This window comes from Cibotium barometz, chromosome 62 (assembly GCF_041138505.1).
Source record: "Cibotium barometz isolate CiBa-2024 chromosome 62, ASM4113850v1, whole genome shotgun sequence".
Lineage (NCBI taxonomy): Eukaryota > Viridiplantae > Streptophyta > Polypodiopsida > Cyatheales > Cibotiaceae > Cibotium > Cibotium barometz.
In genome coordinates, this window is record NC_141107.1 from 104710 (window position 1) to 126901 (window position 22192).

General features: G+C 42.7%; 1 protein-coding gene across 1 annotated transcript; it reads left to right on the forward strand.

Annotated features, from left to right (window-relative positions):
- Positions 1 to 17656: 17656 nt before the first annotated feature.
- On the forward strand, positions 17657 to 19549 carry LOC147603987 (glyceraldehyde-3-phosphate dehydrogenase A, chloroplastic). Its single transcript, XM_086795728.1, has 5 exons — positions 17657 to 17905; positions 18013 to 18123; positions 18213 to 18514; positions 18594 to 18838; positions 18957 to 19549. Exons 1-5 carry the CDS (start codon positions 17852 to 17854, stop codon positions 19457 to 19459), a joined length of 1215 nt encoding a protein of 404 aa, XP_086651854.1. The 5' UTR covers positions 17657 to 17851; the 3' UTR covers positions 19460 to 19549.
- Positions 19550 to 22192: the final 2643 nt, after the last annotated feature.

The window sequence follows — 22192 nt, forward strand, 5'->3', positions numbered from 1 at the left end:
TCAACTTGCCATTCTGATCCAATGGCACAGAAATAGGCTTACAGCCTGTCATACCATACTTGGACAACATGTCCAAGCCATACTGTCTCTGCAGTAATCCAATACCATGTGGTGACCTAATCACCTCAATGCCCAAGAAATATCTGAGCTCCCCCAGATCCTTCATCTCGAACTTCTGTCTAAGCAAGATCTTTACATCAAAGATCTCTGCATCATGGTCCCCCATAATGATCAAGTCATCTACATAGATGACAACAAGCACAACCCCTCTATCACCATGTCTCACATACAGCGAGAAATCTGCATTGGCTACATGAAAGCCAATAGTGACAAGATATTCAGAAATCTTGTCAGACCATGCTCTTGGTGCTTGTTTTAAGCCATACAAGGCTTTCTTCAACCTGCAAACATGCTCGGGGTGATCCACATCCTCATAACCAGGTGGCTGCAACATATACACCTCTTCTTGCAAATCCCCATGCAAGAATGCATTCTTTACATCCATCTGATGTAAACACCATTGCTTTGACGCAGCCACTGCTATCACAACTCTCACCGTTGCCATCTTGGCAACTGGGCTGAAAGTTTTCTCATAATCAATCCCATATGTCTGCGCATATCCTTTGGCTACCAATCTAGCCTTGTACCTGTTTATGCTTCCATCACTGTTATGTTTAACTTTGTACACCCACTTGCAACCAATGGCTTTCTTGCCTTCAGGCAATTGCACTAAATCCCAAGTTTCATTTCCATATAGTGCATCCATCTCCTCATCCATAGCTTTCTCCCAACACACATTTCCAATAGCCTCATCAATGCATGTGGGCTCAACAACCTGCACAACCTTTGCCATATATGCATAGTGATGTGCCACATAACCATCATAGGTAAATCTCTGCACATGATTTCTCACTCTCCCAGATCTTCGCAGCTTTTCATTCATGGCTTCCATAGCCTTCTTTACACCAGGCGTTCTCATAGCTGGGATCCCAAGCTCCTCATCAAGGCTCATATCTGAGCCACTAGACTCTCCATCAACATGAGAATGCCCTGCAGAAATGTCAGGCGTACCAAGGGGCTCAACCACTTTCTCTTTTCCTTTACGTGATGTACTAATCACATTTGCAGGGCTGGTATTATGACGCAGCCTGCCACTCCATGGTCTATCAATAGACCCACTAGATGAGGACTCTCCTGGTCCACTCAAAGACTGTGATTGCTGACCTGCATTCTGTGCAACCACACTTCCACTCACATCAGCCCCAACAGCTTCTTTTTCAGCAGCATACCAGCTGCTCATCTCATCAAAGACAACATCCCTGCTTACCCTCAACTCACGTGTAGCAGGGTTATAACACCTGTATCCCTTTTGCTCAAGGGAATATCCAATAAACACACATTTTTCAGCTTTCGGATCTAGCTTAGTTCTCAGTTCATCTGGCACATGCACATATGCAATGCATCCAAAGACTTTCAGATGAGACAAATCTGGTTTTCTGCCAGTAAACCTCTCCTCTAGAGTTACATCATGTATGGCTGCAGTTGGAGTCCTGTTCATGATGTATACTGCTGTAGAAACAGCCTCAGCCCAATAGCAATGCGGCATATTCTTCTCTTCCATCAATGCTTGCGCAATCTCTGCAATGTGCCTGTTTTTCTGCTCAGCAACTCCATTTTACTGCGGAGTGTATCTGCATGTAAACTGTCTCCGAATACCATCCTTCTTCAAAAATTTAGAGAACTCATTGGAGAAGTACTCTCCCCCTCCATCTGACCTTAGGCACTTTACATATTTCCCTGTTTGCTTTTCAACCAAAACTCTGAAATTCTGAAAGTGAGTGAACACCTCACTCTTCTCCTTCATGAAATATACCCACACTGCGTGTTGTTGTTGTTGTTGTTGATTCTGGGACTGTTGTTGTTGCTGCTGCTGCTGACCATAATTCGGATTACCTGTTCGGCCACCTCCTTGACCGCGTCCACGGCCTCCTCTACCTCGTCCTCTTCCTGAACTCGTGTAGAAGGCCTGTTGCTCTGAACTGTTTTTGCTTTGTGAAGACTGTTGGTCTTTACCCAAGCTCTTCTCTTCAATAATCAGCATAGACACCAAATCTGTAAAGTTGGGAATGTTTTCCCGAGTCTGAATAAACGTCTTGAATGCCTTGTATTGTGGCCCGAGACCACGTAGACAGACTTCCACCTTGTCATCATCATCTACTGACACACCAATAGATGCAAGGGATTCCACAATACCCTTTATCTTCAGCGCCATAGTCATTCACAGACATGCTCTTTTTCTCCACAGTATGAAGTTCATTCTTCAACTGTATCTTACATGCCTTGGTATTTGTTTCATAGAGCTTTACCAAGGTGTCCCACACCTCCTTGGGGGACTTGGCATCCTAAATGTGCCCAATCATGGTGTCCTGTATACTAATGGATAACCAATACATAACCTTCCTGGCTCCTTGGTTCCAGTCTTTAAACTCTTTCACATCTGCAGCAGTCGGATTTATATCCGGTATCTCCGGTGCCTCTTCATGCTCACCTTCTATGTAGTCCCAATAGCCTTTTCCCATCAGGAAATTTGTCAACCTGAACCTCCAAGCATGGAAGTTATTCTTATCCAGCTTCTCAGCCACAATCTGTGTTATGCCATCATTAGACATCTTGCCAAACACACAATTTTACCAGAAACTGCACTCTGGTTTTTCTGCACAACCTGCTGTATTTTCTGCACAGCGGTACTGTAGTACTCTCAAATGTCACAACCAGTGACTTCAATGTGCATACATACACCCCCAATGGCAACTGTAGACCTCTTTGCAGCACCCACAGTGTCTGCACAGTCAATCTATCTTCCTGCAGTTCTTAAAACAGAGTTCTGCAGAGAATCAATGACTTACCCGCAGTGCTCGAAATCGCCTGCTTTCTAAAAACCGGAGGTCCAGACGCGCCCGAAACGCGTTTTCGGCCCAAAAATCCTAGTTCGATAGGACTGTATAGTTGCCCTATAGCTTTACTCCCACGAAGAAAGCTCCTCAATCAGAGATCGTTGCCGGTGCCTCCCGTAGAGCTCCCGAGACAAGGGTGTAGTCACCAACACAAATAGGGAAGAGTAGTTGAAGCTCTTACCCTCGTACCGCTTCCTGTGGTTCTCTTGCTTGTAGCTCAGCCCTTAGCACGAACCAGGCTCTGATACCATGAAAAGATGCAGGGGGGAAGAGAACTTGAGCTCTTGCAAGCACACACACACACACTCACAAAACCCTAATAGAGAACACACAAGGTGAGAGGCTGAAAATCTTCTTCTTCTTCACTCAACACTCAACACACTATATACAAGAATAAGAGTACACATAATATGAAAGGTAGTCAACCAATACATACACAGGTTCTCTATAGTGTGAACCCGACTAAATGAGCTGGCGCTATAACTATGCCAGTCTCTAGAATGGCTGTCACACAGCCTGTCATCCCACTGGCCGCATATCTCCCATGATCTCACCAACCATGCCAGTGGTGTAAGTGTGGGGCCTATCCCCCAGGCGGGTCATCAGTGTCCACCGCCTCACTAGATGAGCTCGATATCTCAACATTATTCATGCACAAGCAGGTATGGTGCATGAAGAACAAATTCTTTTCTATCCTTTTTCAAAATTTGCCACCTCAGTCTCTCCTCAAACCTTGATGTATGATGAATCAATGTTCCATTGATTCATCAATGTGCCACGAACTTGGAGGTAGGCAGGCACTCATGAGATGGAGAGGAAGATTGTGGCATGAGAAAGACTTGGAGGTAGGCAGGCACTCATGAGATGGAGAGGAAGATTGTGGCATGAGAAAGACGTGGGAGGCTATGAGCTTCCAAAATGGAAGGAATGTGAATGAGAAGAAGAGAAAACCAAAAACTTCCCGCTCAAAACAATTTGGATTTAGAGTAGTTGTGGTTGTGGTTGTGGAGTTGGGAAGACAATGAGGGAGACAATGCAAGATGATGGGTTGCAGCAGCAGGGACGAAGTTTGGTTCAAGTTTGGTAAGCAAAGTTGGCTTGGTTCCATTCAAAAGTGTAATGAAGAAAGAGAGTGGTGACTTTTTTCAATAAAATAAGGCACCATAGTGGAAATAAAAAACTATACTTAAGAGGCATTGTTTTGAATTAAAAAACACCCCACATGTTAGTTAATGGAATAAAGAACTATACTTAAGAGGCATTGTTTTGAATTAAAAAACACCCCACATGTCAGTTATTAATGGAATAAAGAACTCAAAAATGACGCACCTACCCTCCAATATTATATGTGGGTTTATTTGCTTGCTTTGTCCACATCACCATCCCAAGGGATCTGTTACAAGGCCCCCTTTTGAGTCCAAATTTTCCCTAATGCCACCTACAAAAATAGTAGTAGCTGGTCATAAAAGTGACTATTTGGATCTCCCCAGTAAGTTCGCTAATTGTGGGTTGGCGAGCTTTGTGTGCTTGGCCACATTTGCCCATAAAATACCCTCTCCCACCAATGGAAGCAGTTCCTCGAGATCAGGTTAGGGTGCACAGAGAGGGTATGGTAAATTATGTTGCTTTGTTGGAGTGACCTCTGAGTATGCTTCCGGCATGATCCGTCGGGTAGGCTCAAAAGGGAATAATATGCAATAGTGCTTTGAATATCAATTTAGGCTTCAAAAGCGGATTTCCTGCTCTTATAAGTCCCTTGTATTTTGTAGCTATCAAATCATCCAAGACTATCATCAGTAAATGGCTGAAGATTATCTTGTGGTGTAGTATGTTACACCTCTTGAGCATGCCGTGTTGGAGATGGAGTAGTTGCTCGTATCTCCTTGGGGACGAGAGTGTTAGTGGGAAAATCAATCTCAAGAGGATAAAAAGATGAGAAGATGCATTCTGCCTGAGAGGTGTTAGTAGGTTGCGAGGTAGGATAGGGGTGAAGTAGTTTACTAGCGACATTGGCGTAGATAGGGTAAGTGGATTTTAAGAACGAAGAGGTTTCTTCTTGACCCTATTTTGTGCTATAGGCGGTGGGTGACTAGGCTTATGAGTCTTAATAAACTCCCTTAAGTCTGGAATTTCCTCTTCATTTATAGTTGGGTACTCTATATGGGTAGCATCAAAATTGTATTGTACAGTTGTCATCATGGCTTCTAAATGTTTGTAAATATTACTATAGAGTTTTAGAATGCCATAAGGGTGATATAGAGTGGACTCACAGAGGTTTAGATGTTGGTGAGTATTATTGACCTCTAACCAGCCTTATGACCCTTTGGTAACTTTGTGTACGATTGCTTGGGCGCTATGGCTGCCTCTTCAATTCTTGTTTCGTCAGCTTGTATGAGTGTTGCTGGTTCTGGAGCTATTTCAATTGGTGTGTTTACTAGTGTGGAAATCTTGTGAGAGGAGATAAGGCAGTAAATATATGTTGGGCAGGGCTTGCTGGGGGAGTAAGTTGTTGTTGGGGTTCCTGCGTTATCTGAGTGAATAGATTTTCCTTTAGTGCCTCCTAGTAAGTCCGGATCTCGGTGGCTACTTCCTCCTCTATTCTTTGTGACTCTGTTGCAACATCAGTGAGAATCCCCCGCATCTTTTTATATGTTTTCTTTGCAATCTTTCTTGATCTGCTTTATGATGTCCTGTGTCTCCATCAAGATGGCTTGCCCTTCTTCTTCAGTTCCAATTGCTACTTGGGGCCAGTTGGTCTTGTAGTGGTGCTAACTGCATTTGTTCTTCTGGCTCGGGCTCTTTGAGAGGCCTTTTCGCTACATGGTTGAGGACCTATGTGTGAGGAGGTATGGGTTACTTAGCTTTGACCAGTGGGCTTTTAAATAGTTCTCCATCTTCTTGTGTAGGTAATATGCCCAATCATCCTCTTTCTCCTCATGTACATTGGCAATTCTGTTGAGGCTTACCCTGTTGTATCTGTCTACTGGCTTTATTTGTAGCATCAAAGATATTGCTCTGCAAGCTTTTGTTGTTGCCTCATCTCTAATATTCTCATACTCAGAACCATTCGAATTGTATGATGGCTTCTTGATCATGGTTTCCAATGGCATCTTTTCAATGTTGTGTGGATGGTGTCTAGTTGTAGCTGGAAGGTGCAGGGCTTCTCTATCAAGTCCTCGGTGATGAGGAGCTCTTCAGTGGTGCCATCTACCTTTGTGATTCTCCCTCTCTTGGTCCCCTTGTTGTAGGTCTTCACAGGTACTCTGCACATAATTATGTGTCGATTGTTTGGGGGAGTACTTGTGCCATTGCACTTAGGTCGACTTTTTCTAGCTTTGCTTGAACTTCAGCTTCCTCCAGTATCTGCAGACATTCGGGGCTGTGGTAGTGGAGAGCTACCTTTCCATGGGGCATATGAGTTTTGCTGGTGATGATGGTCCCCTGGAAAGCTTGGGAATAGGGACCTAAGAAATTCATCTTTGGTCAATATACCTTGAAGGGAATGGTCGAGAAGATCGTAAGGAGGATGAAAGCTCGGAGATGCGCACGGAATTGAAATGCAGAAGATCAAGAATCACAAACGATTTGTGAAATGACGAAAGAAGAAAGAAAAATCGATTTTATAATGTAGTCGTCGGATAGGGCAGCTACCTTAATGAAAGAAAGCCATGTGGCGTTACATGAAAATTACCGTTTCATGGGGCGTGAATTGTTTTGGACTTTTTCACGGCGTGAAACCATTTTTTGCAATTTCACGTCGAAGTGCATAAGATCAATTTTTTCTCATTTTTTCATTATGCTCAAGCAATCAATCATGCACATGATGAGTGAATGATACAGAGCTTACCTTATACCCATTTGTGCAAACATTGGTTTATTGCCATGAGAACCAAGGGTTCACCTGGGCTCTGTTGGGCATTCGTTTGATGCAGTCTTTTTAGTTCCATGTGGGAGTTTTTTATTGTTCTTTCCACCCAATTGAATAATGTTGTCACTGTTTCTAGTTGTGGAGGGCTTTTGTCTGCATCTCCCTGCTGAACTTTTGGGCTTCTATCTGCATCTCCTTGTTGCTAAACTTCCTTGCCTTTATCTTTGGATTCCTTGTTCGGCTTTGTAGCTAGGGTGGTGGGGGTACTTCTGTTGCTTTGGCCCTCCTCATCCCAATTGGCTGATTTTTCTTCCTCCTCCACACAAGAGTTAGCATGGTGCTAGCTTGGGCTGAGAGTTAATGTTGCACACCCTTACCACCCTCTTGTTGATGATTTGAATTGTTTATGGTATTAACCACTGGATTGGGTTTAGGTACCCATATTGCTGCATTGCCTTAATAGTAGCCTTGTGCTTGCAATAAGTCCTTCTTGACCCATTGCTTAGCCTAATGAAGCTAGACGGGGAGACAAGCGGACTCCTTGGATTTTCTTTGGGGATGCTTGGAGTCCTTCCACTTGGTTCGTGTCAGTAAGGTCAGACTTTTGAATTGTGTGTAGGTTCTTCTTTGGGTTTTTATACTAGTTATGGTGTCCTTCTTGACTGGCTAACCCTTGAGTAAGTTCTTAGGCACCCACTTCTGCATACCCTTAGATGTTAATGTTGTTCACTCTTCCTATTGGATATTACATTTACTGGCACAGATCTAGGATCGTCCTAGCATCATCTCTTCTTCCATGGAACCTGCAGGCATCACAAAAACCTTTTCGACCAAGGGATTATTTTTTATGGAAATGACTGACTTATTTTAACGGACACCCGAACCTCGAGATGATTTGTTGTTTGTGCAGCATCAGCTCTCTTTGAGGCTTTGGCTTCTGTCCATTTTGTGAAATAGTCAGTGGTCTACGATCACATATTAGGCTTGGGATGGATGTGCCGCTGGACTAATCGGTCCTACAAAATCTATCCCCTGTTTCTCAAATGGTTGTATTACAATGATGGGGGTTAGCGGCATCTTGTCCCTTTGTTGTGGGATAGCGAAACGTTGATATTCTTCGCATCTTTTGACAAATTCTATGGCATCTCCGAATAACGTAGGCCACCATAGTCTTGTTTGAAGAACTTTTGATGCTGTGATTTCTCCAGCAAAATGCTCACCAGGTATCCCTGAATAAGCTTCTTCCAATATGGTGGTGAACTCATCCTCTCTAATGCATCTTCTGAGTACGTTATCTTTTCCTTGCTTATATAGCTCTCCTGCATCAGTTGTTGATAAGGTGCAGCAAGCTTGATAAGCTACCGTATTTTATCTTTCTTCAAAGGTATTTCCTGCAGAAACCCATAAGCTAGATACTCTGAGATTTCTTCACTTCATTCGGGTACCATGTCTAACTTAAATAAACAGGCATCAAGAAGATCATCATCAACACCAGTTGCTGGCTCCCCATTTGGAATTCTTGACATATGATCGGCTAACACATGTTGTGTTCCCTTTCTCACTGTGACTATAAAGTCGCATTCTAACAACAATAGCAACCATCGTGTGATTCTCCCCATGGTGTAAGGTTTATTTACTAAGTATAGTAAGGCTTGATGGTCCATGAAAAATATAAATTTGTTGGCCAAGAGGTAATGTCGATATTTCTTGACAAAGTAATCCTTCTCTCTCTGTGGTGGTGTAATTCACCTTTGCATTGTTCAACTGACGACTAGTGAAGCAAACTGGATAGTCTAATTTGAACTCACCAAGCTGGGCTAATACGTAACCAATTGCAAAATTTGATGCATCAATATGCACGTGAAATACGAGATCCCAATTGGGGGGTTCGTAGAATTGGTGTGCTAGCAAATGCTTGCATTAGATGATCATATGCTTCCTGACACTCCTGAGTCCACTCAAAGACAATGAGAAGCTTGTATAAAGGTCTGGCTATCTGAGCATTAAAAATTATGAAGTGTCGATAATACCCCACATGACCCATAAACCTTTGCACTCCTTTGTTATTGGTAGGTGGTGGCAGCTCCAATATTAGTTTGACCTTACTATTGTCAGTGGGGATATACCATACTTTGAGACAGTGTGTCCCAATATCACACCATGCTTGACCCAAAACTGACATTTCAAAGGGTTCAACGATATACGATATAATCGACATCGCTCGAACACTTTCCTTAAACAAGTCAGATGGTCTACCCATCGAAAGTGTACACATAGATCGTCAATGAATACTTCCAACCACTTTTGTAAGTAGTCCTTGAAGGCTGCTCACATCAACAGGTTGTCGGGGTGTTTGTGAGGCCGAACGGTATAACCTTGTATGCATATGTCCCCCACATTGTGTTGAAAGCTATCTTGTATTGATCCTCTGGTGCTTCGGACACCTGATTGTAGCTAGAGAAACCATCCAAGAAGCTGTATGCTTCTCTCCTAGCCACTCTTTCCAAAGTGTGTTCTGTATAAGGTAATGGTAATGGTCTTTCCTAGTGGCTGCATTAACCTTTTTAAGATCAACACATACCTGAAGTTTTCCATTCTTTTTAGGCACTATCACGATTTGTGACAACCAATCCGTATGTTCGATTTCATAGATAAAATCCGCAGCGATAAGCTTATCAAGTTCCTCCCTTACAATTGCCCCACACTTAGGATTCATCTGGTATTGTTTCTGCCTGGTTGATCTCGAACCTTCCATGATTGAAATCGTATGCTGTACCACCTCAGGTGGCACCCCTTTTATCTCCTTGTAATTCCAGGCAAAACAATCTTTAAATTCCTTAAGGAGAGCAATGAGCTCTTCATCTTCAGCCGAAGTCAAATCTTTAGCAATATATACGGGCTGAGCTTCTTCCCCCGGGTCTTGCAATATCCACCTCCTTGACTTTTGTGCCGGGCCATCGTATGATGCGAAGAATAGCCCATCCTCTTTCACCCTAGTAGCTGCTATCACTCGGCAGACCACCCTTCGTTCGTCGTCAACAGTGTAGTTCTTGAAATGGTCGGGTACAGAAAGCAAGTCTGGCTTGTCCTCATTGTCACTTTTGGCTTTAGCCATGATTTTTTAAACCTCACATTCTGCCTCTACTAGGGCTTTATTGCATTTTTGGTGCCCTGCTTTTGTAAGCTTGGGTGCATTTGGCACTTGAAGGATGACTTTCTCTTTATGCCTCCCCTCCAATGATATCTTACTTAACTCCTCACCTCAATTCTTTGAGAATTCATCATGTACCGTAGCCTCAAGATATCTCAGCCCCACCACTGGGCATCCATAGGTCTACTTCTTCGTAACAAGGCATTTCATCGGGCTATATATCGTTTCTGTCTCCGCCATCGTCTGAGGCATTGAGCATTGGTACGGCTTCATGCCACAATACCTTCTGTACTTAATGTTTCCCCTCCTGATTCCTCATCCATGGTCTGCCAATTAACCATACAGATAGAGGTCATAGGGATGGTTCCAGATTCTAAATGCTGGGTTCCCCTGGGGGCTATATTACATCAATGGTAGCCAACACATGCATCCAGTTTTCACTAAAGGTTGGAGGAGGTAGTGATGCATACATTTTCGTTAACTTCTCATCCTTGGATTCCCCCTTTTGCGGGTTGGCATATTTGCATGGACGTGGTTTGTTCCGTTGTGACCGAATTGTTACCAAACAACTGCCCTTCCAGGGGGTGTGCTTTCCATGATCTTAGATCAATCTTTAAGATTTACAAATCCCTATGTATATACACATGATCCAAGGCCCAATCATGCACCAATTTGGATTCCCTCATGAAGGGTCTCCCCAATATTATGTCATATGTATCAGGTTGGCGTAGGAAGTCCATGACCACAAATTTATGACGATAGCGAAACGTAAAAAGTCTGAATTTAACATTTTCTAAGAGCCCAATGGGTCTTGAAGATGTTCCATCAGCTATTTTAACGATTAAATCTGCTTTTTTTAAGATCAGGTTTCCCCCAATTTTCCAGCAACGTTTGGTAATGATGCTAACCCTCCCCCCACCATCCAGGATAGCCAATGCCTGGTATCTATTATGATGAATCAGGATGGTAGCGTTCATGTCATCACTTTCATAGTAGCGTCCCAGTTGGTTAACTGGTATCTTAACAACTCGGGTTTCGCTTGTATGCTTCAAGGTTCTTTCTGCTAGGGGTGGTGGAGTCTCATCTATAGTATCGGCTAGCCTTCCGCCCTCTACCCATTCTTTGATCAAATGATCAATCCCACATTTAGTACAGGTGAGCATTGGCATGTCATTGGGCGAAACTGCCACTTGTGGGAGGTCTAATGTGTATTCGAGTTCATGTCCTTGGCCTTCTATTGTACTGTGGTTTGAAACACAGGTGCTGGCATGTTATTATGTAGGACATAGTATTTCGGCATAACCTCAGCCGTATCCTTGTAATACTCTCCATTAAGTTCTATTTCCCGCACCATATTGACATCTTCTGATGGCTCTTCAATCAGCACCTGATTTGTCTTAGCCTGTGGTGATATAATTGGTGGTGGCAAGGGTGAAGCATCTTGTGCCCAGAACATTCCCCTAGGCAAGTAAGAAGAGTTGGGTTATCCCGCCCGTAGTAGCGATGATCTGTACAGGTGGTGCCGGTAAAGCCAATGGGGCTCTAAGTACTGGTAGCTGTGTAACATTTTGAAACCTTGGATATCTACACATTGAAGTGTCATGATTTCCTAATTTTACACAGTGAGCGCAATAGAGTAATGGCCTCGCTCTTAAACTGTGGACACTCAGTGGTGGTGTGATTTAATCTGCACATAGAGCACCACACCAATTCCTTGTGGGGGTAAAGGTGATTATGCCCATGCCCAGATGTTTCTCTTCCCTCCTTGACTTTCAATTTTTCTAGTATGGCATTACTGAGCTCATCCACCATCATGTTACCGACTTGCTTGCTTCGGGTTCCAATTTCTTAGTGGCTCGAGACATGGGAAGTCGTAGTTGCTGAAGATGTTTTAACATCTTCTGGTTGTGGCAATTCTAACATATTGTCTTCATATTCGATTGCCAATTTGCAGCATGCATCAAGAGTAGCAGGTCAGGCTAATACCAAAGTAATCATGATTTTTATGATCTCTAACCCCTCTCCGAAAGCAAGGCAACAACAACTGATCATCAGTTTTAATCTTTCTCGAAGTTTACATCTCAAATTTAAGTGCTTCAGATGAGAAACATAGTCCCTCATCGACTCTTCTCCTTTTGTTTAATATTATGTAATTGTGCTTCAGATGAGAAACATAGTCCCTCATCGACTCTTCTCCTTTTGTTTAATATTATGTAATTGTGCCATAGGGCTCCACCTATCACCACTATGGGCAAAACTGGGCACAAAAACATTCTTCAGCCTTGTGAAGTTAACCTTATCCTCAGGCTTAAGAGTTCGGAACCATCGATGAGCTTTTCCTTCTAAGGTCAGTGAGAAGGCATGTATCATTGTCACATCATTGACTAGCTCGTAGGTTTCACATGTGGATTCAAAAATCTCTACATGTTGGATAGGATCCCCGTTCCCAGAGAACTTTTGAACAAGTTTTGAAATGATATGTGGTTTCATCTGGGAAGGTCGGGATTCTAGAGTAGTACCTAGTTATCTGCCGCCATCTCTGCCGCCATATTCAGTAGATCCGCCCTTGTGGCTACATTAAGGTCCATGATTGGATCTCTCCTAGGTACTTGGGGAATTTCTCCCCCCCCCCCTCTTCCTAGGCCACATCCCCTACCTGTATTGACTCTTCTAGGAAGAAGGGGGGGAATTTCTCCCCCCCTTCTTCCTAGGCCACATCCCCTACCTATATTGACTCTTCTAGGTATTTCGGGTCCATGGGATGGTCCAGCCAGCCGCAGTATCTTGGAATGACCCCCCATTCGTCGCCTCAGTACATCTTTGTAGAATCAGGAGTTCCATGTCTTGTAGGAACGTAGGATTATTGATCATTTGCTCAATATCCTTTTTGGTGTAGAGTTGGTCCTCTACTTGAACTACCCTACGAGCTAGGTTACCCTCTTCTTCTATGGTTGTAAATCCTTCCTCCGTTCTGGATTCCTCGTTTATGGGTTCCAAGTTTGGAATTTCTCCCTCGTTTCTACCCATAGCTATTTTTGGTTCCTTCCCCTTTGACTGAAGTGGGTTAAGAATTCCTATTTCCTTCTTCTCAGCTCTTGTCCTACGAGTGTTGAGCTCTTGTTTCCTTAAGCTCAACTCTCGTAGTTGTCGTTCCACCTCACTCCGTTTGAGGTCTAACTCTACTTCCTCGATAGTGGGAAAGAATATTTGACCTGTCCTAGCTGCACTTTCCATGTCTCGTCTTATTCGAGGGGTGCCAGACTCTAGTATTCGATAGCCTAGAATTCAAAAATTGGAATAACACTTCTTGTCGTGGACCGAGTCCAGCGTTGGTTGACAGACCCATGCCCGCAAATTGCACTTCTTCCTCATGGCTAGTTTGGAGACCAAAAAATCCCCGGGCAATATCAATGATACAACTAGACCTAGTTGGGGGAGGAGGGTGGTTTCTCCTCTTCCCCAAGCCCAGCGTATCTCAGCCCTTCTTCCATGGACTCTTCACTAACTAGTTTCAGCAGTGGTGGTCGGGTTTTTTAAGACACTCAGGTGTGTGCTTGTTGCAGAATGTCCTGATCCTAGACGTCTTTGGTAGGAAAATTCTGGGTGATTCGATGCACTATCGTCGTCTCCGATGAGTTTTTCGGATCTTCAGTGCATGTATATATGATTTGATAACCTATTTGTCAACCCAATTTGATTTTACTTTTGATTTTATTGCTCTGTTTTAGATGCCGTGAAACTGCCAGAAATGGTTCACGTCGTGAACGTTTTCCTGCACTTTCACGTGCTTAAAAATTTGTGTACCCTTAAGGTTAGATTCCCTCTTTGTGGAATAATACACCTTCCTTAACTGATCCTTGTGGCCTCCTCGGACTGTCCAATCATTGGTTTTGGCCTACCCGTGAATCAACAGAAAATCATTTCACATCATGAAACAGTAAGGGTTTCACGCCATGAACAGTTTCAGATCGTTTCACGTCGTGAAACAGTATTGGTTTCATGCCGTGAACAGCTTCAGGTCACTTCACGTCGTGAAACAGTAAGGGTTTCATGCCGTGAAAGCTTTGGATCGTTTCATGTCGTGAACGCCCTCCTGAACTTTCACGTGCTCAAAAATCTCGGCAGATTGCAAGGTGTCAGTGGTGTCAGGATAAGGTTTTCTATTTTTGAAAGGGGAATCCTATGATTTCGGCATTAATTACGGCACTGACTTTTTGAGCGATTCGCGATGTGAAACTGCAAGAAATGGTTCATGATGGTGTGAACGACTTTTCTACACTTTCACGTGAAAACTTTCCGTGTTGAATTCGGTGACTTTGGGTGCGTAATACTTATCCGATTGATAGCAAATCAACTGTGCCACTCTAAATAATGACATGCAAGTTCTTGGCACATTCAATGGTCCCTTATGTTTTTGATTTTTATGGATTTTTTAAAATAGAAAGAAAACAACATACCAACCTGCTCATTCACGCTAGTGGTTTTAATAATGCAAATATAAAAATTCACAAGAACAAATAGTGAAGCCTTATCTTAGAAATCCTCCACTACAAACACACATAACATCACAACCAATTTCTCACAAATTTTTTTTCTACCACACACATCTTATCAATTCATTTTCCACATAATGCACTACCAAAATGCAAGGGCAGTAATGAATCCTATGCAATAGGAACTGAAACTCTAAGAGGTTGGAAGAAACAAAGGTGTTTTCCTGGTAGTGGTGCCAAAAATGATATGGGCTACCATACCTCCAAGAGGGAACTCTACACATTCACCTAATGGATGAGCAATAGATCACAACTGTCGTAGGGTACTTACCAATGCTTTGATCTTGAGTCCCTTGAGGCCTCCAAGCTCGCTCGTTAAGCTCCACACTCGAAGCTCCACCTCCACGCTATCACCATGTAGTCGCTCATACCTTTGCATAGGACTCTCTCAAGACACAAAGGGAGAACTCTCAATAGCACAAAGGGGATTGTGTCTCTTCATTATGAGAAAATGCCTTATATACAATTGGCCCTTATTCACACTTGGGCGCCCAAAACTTACTTACGAGCCCTTGGGTGGCCAATATCTCATAATGTACATCTTCACTAATGATAGTTAACCCATGTAAATCCCATTTTGGACTAACAAACATGATCCTCAATTGAGGACATTAATAAGTGTCATAAAACGGCACTATAAAAGTTAAGATCGAGAATGAGAAGGAAAATAGTAGGAGTAGGTGTAGACAAGTTTGTGGGGTTATCACCACCCTAAGTAATCTAGTGCTACCTCTTTTAGGAGATAGCTAGAAGAGGGAGGAACATGTTGATCCACTGATTCATCTTATGCCTTGTCTAGCCCACCTCAATAGAGTGGCCACCCCCATAGCTAGTGATCGTAAATCTTTGAAAAAACATTTGTGTCTCATAAGACGATCAAGACATAGACACTATCCTCCTATGCTACTAGAGAGAGAGAGAGAGAGAGAGAGAGAGAGAGAGAGAGAGAGAGAGAGAGAGAGAGAGAGAGAGAGAGAGAGAGAGAGAGAGAGAGAGAATCATAGAATACGATCAATCTCCCCTGGTTGGATGGTCAAATCTGGGACGTGAGAGACTCTTCTTGTGATGTTATTTATGTCTTCTTCAGGGAACTTTTTGCCATCTATACATTCATGAGAGATGCATTCTCTCCATCCAATATCTACTTCTAAGAAATTAATGATAGAAGGGACTTCTTACAACATAAATGTTGCAGGCTTTGTGTCTGCTTCCACACATTCTGGTGCTTCTTTATCTTCTATATATGTAGACTATTCTTCAACTATTTCAAAATCAGGCATTGGTTTTAAACTTGATACTTTAGCTTCATTAGCTTTTTTGGCAAGCTTCAAACCTATTCAACATTTCCATAATATTCTCCTATTTTTCTTCTACAGCTTTAATGCAATCTTTTTGCTTTTGAATGTCATCTTCCCTGTAAGGGCATATTGTCTCCACCATTTCTATAGTGAGAGAGGGTTTGTGGGTTGGGGAAGATAACTTACAAATTTGAGGATATTTTTCTTTAAGGACCCTGTTGATCCTTGCCAGGTTTTCTTCAAGTGAATTCCTCACTTCAAGGTGGTTTAAATTCATTCTTGACTCGATTTGGCCGAGTCTATCATTCGCTTGCTTTCAATTTAACTTATATTCTGTCGACCTTGGTCTAACATTTGTAGATAGATAAAGAGACTTACTTGTTGAAGCTTCAGGAGATTTTTCTCAGGTTTGCAATTTGATTGGAGCAGGGAGTTCCTTGGTGGGTGGCTGCTCTATGTCAAAGGTCCATTCTTTTGGGACCTCCAGATTTGACCACCTTGTGACCATGGGCATTATGCTACTAGATATCTCATCTATCTTCATGAACATAGTTATGCTTTGATCTATATCTTGACGAGTGTTCATGAAACCAATCTTCTTCTTTTTCTTCTATGCTAAGCTTTAGTAAAGACATGCCAATATTTATGTACCTATTTCACATTCTCTATTGCACAGACATAGTTTCTATGAAGTTCATGAAGTCTTTTGTGTCGATGGTTACCATATTTACAAGGGATTTCAAATAATAAGGATCTCTGAGAGTCAGAAGGTAGTTTGGGACAGATTATGGAAAATGAAGGTCCTCTAGAGAGAGGAGTGTCCCAAGTAACGATTATAGACTTTGCATATCTTTGACTCTTGTGTCCATAATGGAAACTAAAAGTCTAACATGTATATCCTTTCCATACAATGGTATAGTTAGTGCCTATATAAATGACGCCTAGATGCACATAGTTATATCTTAGTTCTATTGCATTCTTGAGGAGTGAAAGCATGCTAAGGTGGTACACTTTCTACCAATTGTATTGGTTGCTACCACACTTGAAGACAACCAATATATAATATCATCATAAGATGTATTTAGCAATTTATCTAGTGTCTTTTAGATATAATAAATGTGAAACAAGATTAAACAACTATGTTTTAATTCTCTAACTCTGCATAAAAGTGTTTCACAACCACTTGTAAACTATTGTCCAGGACACAGGTTTTTAGTCCACCTTATCATGCTTTCACTCTGAGATCATCTTCTCTTTTCAATGGATAGAAGTAATAAGTTTTATTAGAACCAAACCCTATGTTGGGAGTTGACTCAGAAATAGAGAATTCAATAGAAGATTTGAGTTATAGAGAATTCAATAGAAGATTTGAGTTTAAATTTTTTATCTAGATCATGTAAGGCTTCAGGGCAAATCTCAAGAATGGTCCAGTTAGGTCCAGTTAGGATGTGCAACATTGTCTAAGACAGAAGGAGAGTTGAGTTTACCTTGTTGCTTGACTCTATTCTAGGCTAGAGAATACCGTCCTTATAATGGTATAATGGTAGAGATTAAAATGACGGGTTGATATTTCGTTTGGCCTTTAGTAACATGAAACTTGATGTGCAGGTTTTTAACTAATTTTTAAAAGCACACCGAAAGGGAAGAAATCCAGAACGGACGGACAAGATATCGAGATCGCTGTACTGCATCGCTAGCCACATATTTTCAGGAATGCTAAGGTCTTAGCAAAAGAGAGCCGTTCGATGGAGAATCACATCGACGGTGCATGGAAGCGTGAATAATTTGTGGGACCTTATCTGTGGAAGGCAGTTGGTTGGGAAGTCCAGGTGGAGTCCTGGGCCCAAGGGGTAAGGAGTGTGTGGTGCGTAGTGAGGGACGACTGTGTGGCACCTGCTATGTTCCGCTGCTCTCTATATTCCAATTCCTAGCCTCACCTTGCATGCCACCCCTCTTCTCTATCTTATTTTACCAAGTAGCGTTGTTATTTATTAAGTTGGGTGGGCAATATATTGGTTTCCCTTGCCATGGCGCCTGCCGCAGCCGCCTCTCTTTCCTCCTCTGGAATCGCCAGTTCTCAGGTACTAGTTTCTGAGCTTAGTGACGATTCTGGTATGAGAAAGTTTGAGTCCAACAGTGTTGTGGATATTTGCCTTGCTCTAATGTGGACATTCTCATGTTGTGTTAGGCGTCCGGGAGAGCCCTTTCCGACTTCGCGGGTCTAAGATGCACCAGTAGCCTCCCTCTTTCTAAGAAGAGCGACGATTTTGCTGTGAAAGTAGCAACTCAAACAGCAGCTGTAAGTATTTGACAACGTGCTTCCCTGGAGGTTTGGGTTGTTTTATATCTTGTCTGGGTTGTTTCACATTTTTTTTTTGGCTACTGCAGGTTGGCTCTTCTGGACAAAAGAGGGCTGTAGCTGAAGCGAAGATCAAAGTGGCTATTAACGGATTCGGTAGGATTGGCCGGAACTTCATTCGCTGCTGGCACGGGAGAAAGGACTCCCCCCTGGACGTCATTGCTATCAACGACACCGGAGGAGTAAAGCAGGCCTCTCACCTTCTCAAGTATGACTCCATGCTTGGCATCTTCGACGCCGATGTGAAGGTGGCAGGTGATAACGCAATCTCCGTCGATGGAAAAGTGATTAAGGTGGTGTCCGACAGAAATCCTCTCAACCTTCCATGGGGGTGCGTAACTCACACCTTGGGTGGCCTTATGTTGACATGCGTAGCTTGCCTGTAATTGGTCAATTTGTAATCTGTACAGGGCTCTGGGGATTGATCTTGTCATAGAGGGCACCGGTGTATTTGTGGATGCCGATGGTGCAGGGAAGCATATCACTGCAGGAGCTAAGAAGGTGCTTATTACTGCCCCAGGGAAAGGCGCAATTCCGACCTATGTGGTGGGAGTGAACGAGGAGAAGTACAGCCCAGAAGAACCCATCATTAGCAACGCTTCTTGCACCACCAACTGTTTGGCCCCCTTCGTGAAGGTGCTTGACGAGAAATTCGGTATGTGTGATCAAAGCTTTACGTAGCTGTTTGATTTCCGGTGGAAAACGTTTGCTACAGCTATCCAGTCTCAATCGTTAGTGAATATCGCTGAGATGTGATTTTCTTTATTACGCAGGGATCATTAAGGGTACCATGACCACTACGCACTCTTACACTGGAGATCAGCGTTTGCTGGACGCGAGCCACAGGGATTTGAGGAGAGCGCGGGCGGCTGCACTGAACATTGTGCCCACCTCGACGGGGGCAGCCAAGGCGGTGGCACTGGTGCTGCCCAATCTCAAGGGCAAGCTCAATGGCATTGCCTTACGGGTCCCCACTCCCAACGTGTCCGTTGTGGACCTGGTTGTGCAAGTAGAGAAGAAGACATTCGCGGAGGAGGTGAACGCCGCCTTCCGTGAGGCCGCCAGCAAGGAATTGAAGGGCATCCTCGCTGTGTGCGACGAGCCCCTGGTGTCTGTGGATTTCCGCTGCTCGGACGTGTCGTCTACCATCGACTCTTCCCTCACCATGGTCATGGGCGACGACATGGTCAAAGTCGTCGCTTGGTACGACAATGAGTGGGGATACTCCCAACGGGTCGTTGATCTTGCAGACATCGTCGCCAACAAGTGGAAGTGAGTATAGAGGGCATTTTGAGCTCATTTTTCCCGTTCATGGAGCTACTACACGCTTGTATCAAATTTTTCTAAGACTATGCAACTTCAAAAATTACTTTTTCCCAGCTCGTCCGTCTCTATGACGGGCAACAAGCATTTTGCATTCGATACATACAAAAGATATATGTGTAATCACTCTTCTTTTCTTTTTAGAAGCTAGGCACATCGAGTTACACACAAAAACGCGTAAAGATGTACGTATGTATGTACATGTATGTATGAGTATGTGTACGTGAAATCCATTGAAACCATATATACCACAACTGAAAGATATGTGTAAGTGTGCGCGTCTATGAATGCATGTGTGCATGTCACATACATATATGTAAATATGTATGTATGTGTATGTACCCATAATATCCATAGATACTGGTCACACTCATACATATATGTATACATTGGCCTCAACTTACCAAACTAATACATAAAAACATCGTGATTGCCATATATAACCAAATAGAAGCTCCTAACATTACAAACCCATAAAATGATGAGTATCTTAACACACCTGTAGACAACCTCAAAACAATCTTCGGCCAATACGATTATCTCTCCTTGGTAGCCTATATCCCGCACCTCCATCTGGCAAAATGTATGCCATAAAAATATTGGCATTGAAAATATAACTCTCATAGAAAAAATTTGGATAAAGATAAAAGCTTACAAAACACATTTGGTGGATCAATATTTGAGGTGAAAGGCATTTGAACAGGCTTGTAAACAGCAAATCAAAAAATTATATATTGTCCAATGCGAATGCACCGAAAATCTAACTTATCAGGCTTTTCATTATCCACTAGCATTACATGTACATGAAGCTGGTCTGTAGCCTTCCACAATCGTAGATTGTAAATTCTTAGGAGCCCAAAGCTCTCGTCTCGTAAAACTGTCTCATACAAATCCAACAATAATGTGGATTTTAAAAAAGAGAGTTTCTATATATATACCGTAAAACATCAGTGCTCTCTAATAGTTCGATAATTAGTGAAGTTATTGCTTGGCCTTCCCAAATGGAGGGTCTACAATTTAGCCATGAATATTAAATAAATCTTGAAAAATAATTATACCTAAATTATAGCAAACGTCTAAGACAGTTACCTTCAATATCTTGTACATCACCATAAATGAACGAAAATAATCTCCTTTGCCACATCCATCCTAAGCAATATATCCCTGATATCAAATATAACTCTCTCTCTCTCTCTCTCTCTCTATATATATATATATATATATATATATATTTAATACCAATATTTTTATGGCATACTCACAAAACCCTAAAAGAGAACACACAAGGTGAGAGGCTGAAAATCTTCTTCTTCTTCACACAACACTCAACACACCATATACAAAGATAAGAGTACATAATATGAAAAGGTACTCAACCAAATATATACTAGGATTCTCTATAGTATGAGCCCAACTAAATGAACTGGCGCTATAACTATGCCAGTCTCTCTAGAATGGCTGTCACACAGCCTGTCATCCCACTGGCCGCATATCACCCATGATCTCACCAACCATGCCAGTGGTGTAAGTGTGGGGCCTATCCCTCACGCGGGTCATCAGTGTCCACCGCCTCACTAGATGAGCTCGATATCTCAACACTCCCCCCCCTCTCGAGCTCAACTCCATCTCATGTACACTAAGCAAAGTCCTAAATCTGCAGAGCTTCTCTGTACCCAATGCTTTGGTGAAGATGTTAGCAACCTGATCCTGTGTGCTGACATAAACAAGGTCAACGTCTCCTGTCAAAACCTTCTCTCTCTGACAAAATGGTAGTGGACCTCTATATGCTTCGTGTGAGCATGAAAAACTGAGTTCCTAGAGCCAACTATATATTGCTGATGTTGTCAAATAAAATGATAACTTATCTATCCACTGATAGACCTAAATCTGCAAGTAGCTTTCTCAACCAAGCTACCTTACATGCTGCCATAGCAGCATCTCTGTACTCGGCCTCTGTACTTGATAGAGCAATCGTAGGCTGCTTCTTGCTGCTCCAAGTCACTACAGCAGCACTCCCCAAAGAAAACATGAAGCCACTAGTAGATCTTCTATTTGAGATACTACCAGCCCAATCAGCATATGTGTACCCATATACACATATCTCTGTGTCCTAGTTTCATAAAATAGTCCACAATGCAAAGTAGACCTCACATACCTCAGTATGCATCTCAATGCATCCAAATGCAGCTTCCGAGGAACCTATGTAAACTGACTCACCAACCCAACAACATAGCTCAAATCTGGCATGGTGATCGTCATGTAGATCAAGCTTCCTACTACGCGCCTATACATAGTAGGATCCTCCAAAATCTCTCCTCAATCTGCACTCAACTTGCCATTGTGATCCAATGGCACTGAGATAGGCTTACAGCCTGTCATACCATACTTGGACAACATGTGGTGACCTAATCACCAACATGTCCAAGCCATACTGTCTCTGCAGTAATCCAATACCATGTGGTGACCTAATCACCTCAATGCCTAAGAAATATGTGAGCTCCCCTAGATCCTTCATCTCAAAATTCTGTCTAAGCAAGATCTTTACATCAAAGATCTCTGCATCATGGTCCCTCGTAATGATCAGGTCATCTACATAGATGACAACAAGCACAACCCCTCTATCACTGTGTCTCACATACAGCGAGAAACCTGCATTGGCTACATGAAAGCTAATAGTGACAAGATA

Coding starts and splice junctions, on each gene's coding strand:
- LOC147603987 (XM_086795728.1), top strand. CDS start 17,852: ATGGCGCCTGCCGCAGCCGCCTCTCTTTCCTCCTCTGGAATCGCCAGT. Junction 17,906..18,012: donor CTGGAATCGCCAGTTCTCAG/GTACTAGTTTCT, acceptor ATGTTGTGTTAG/GCGTCCGGGAGAGCCCTTTC. Junction 18,515..18,593: donor CCTCTCAACCTTCCATGGGG/GTGCGTAACTCA, acceptor TAATCTGTACAG/GGCTCTGGGGATTGATCTTG.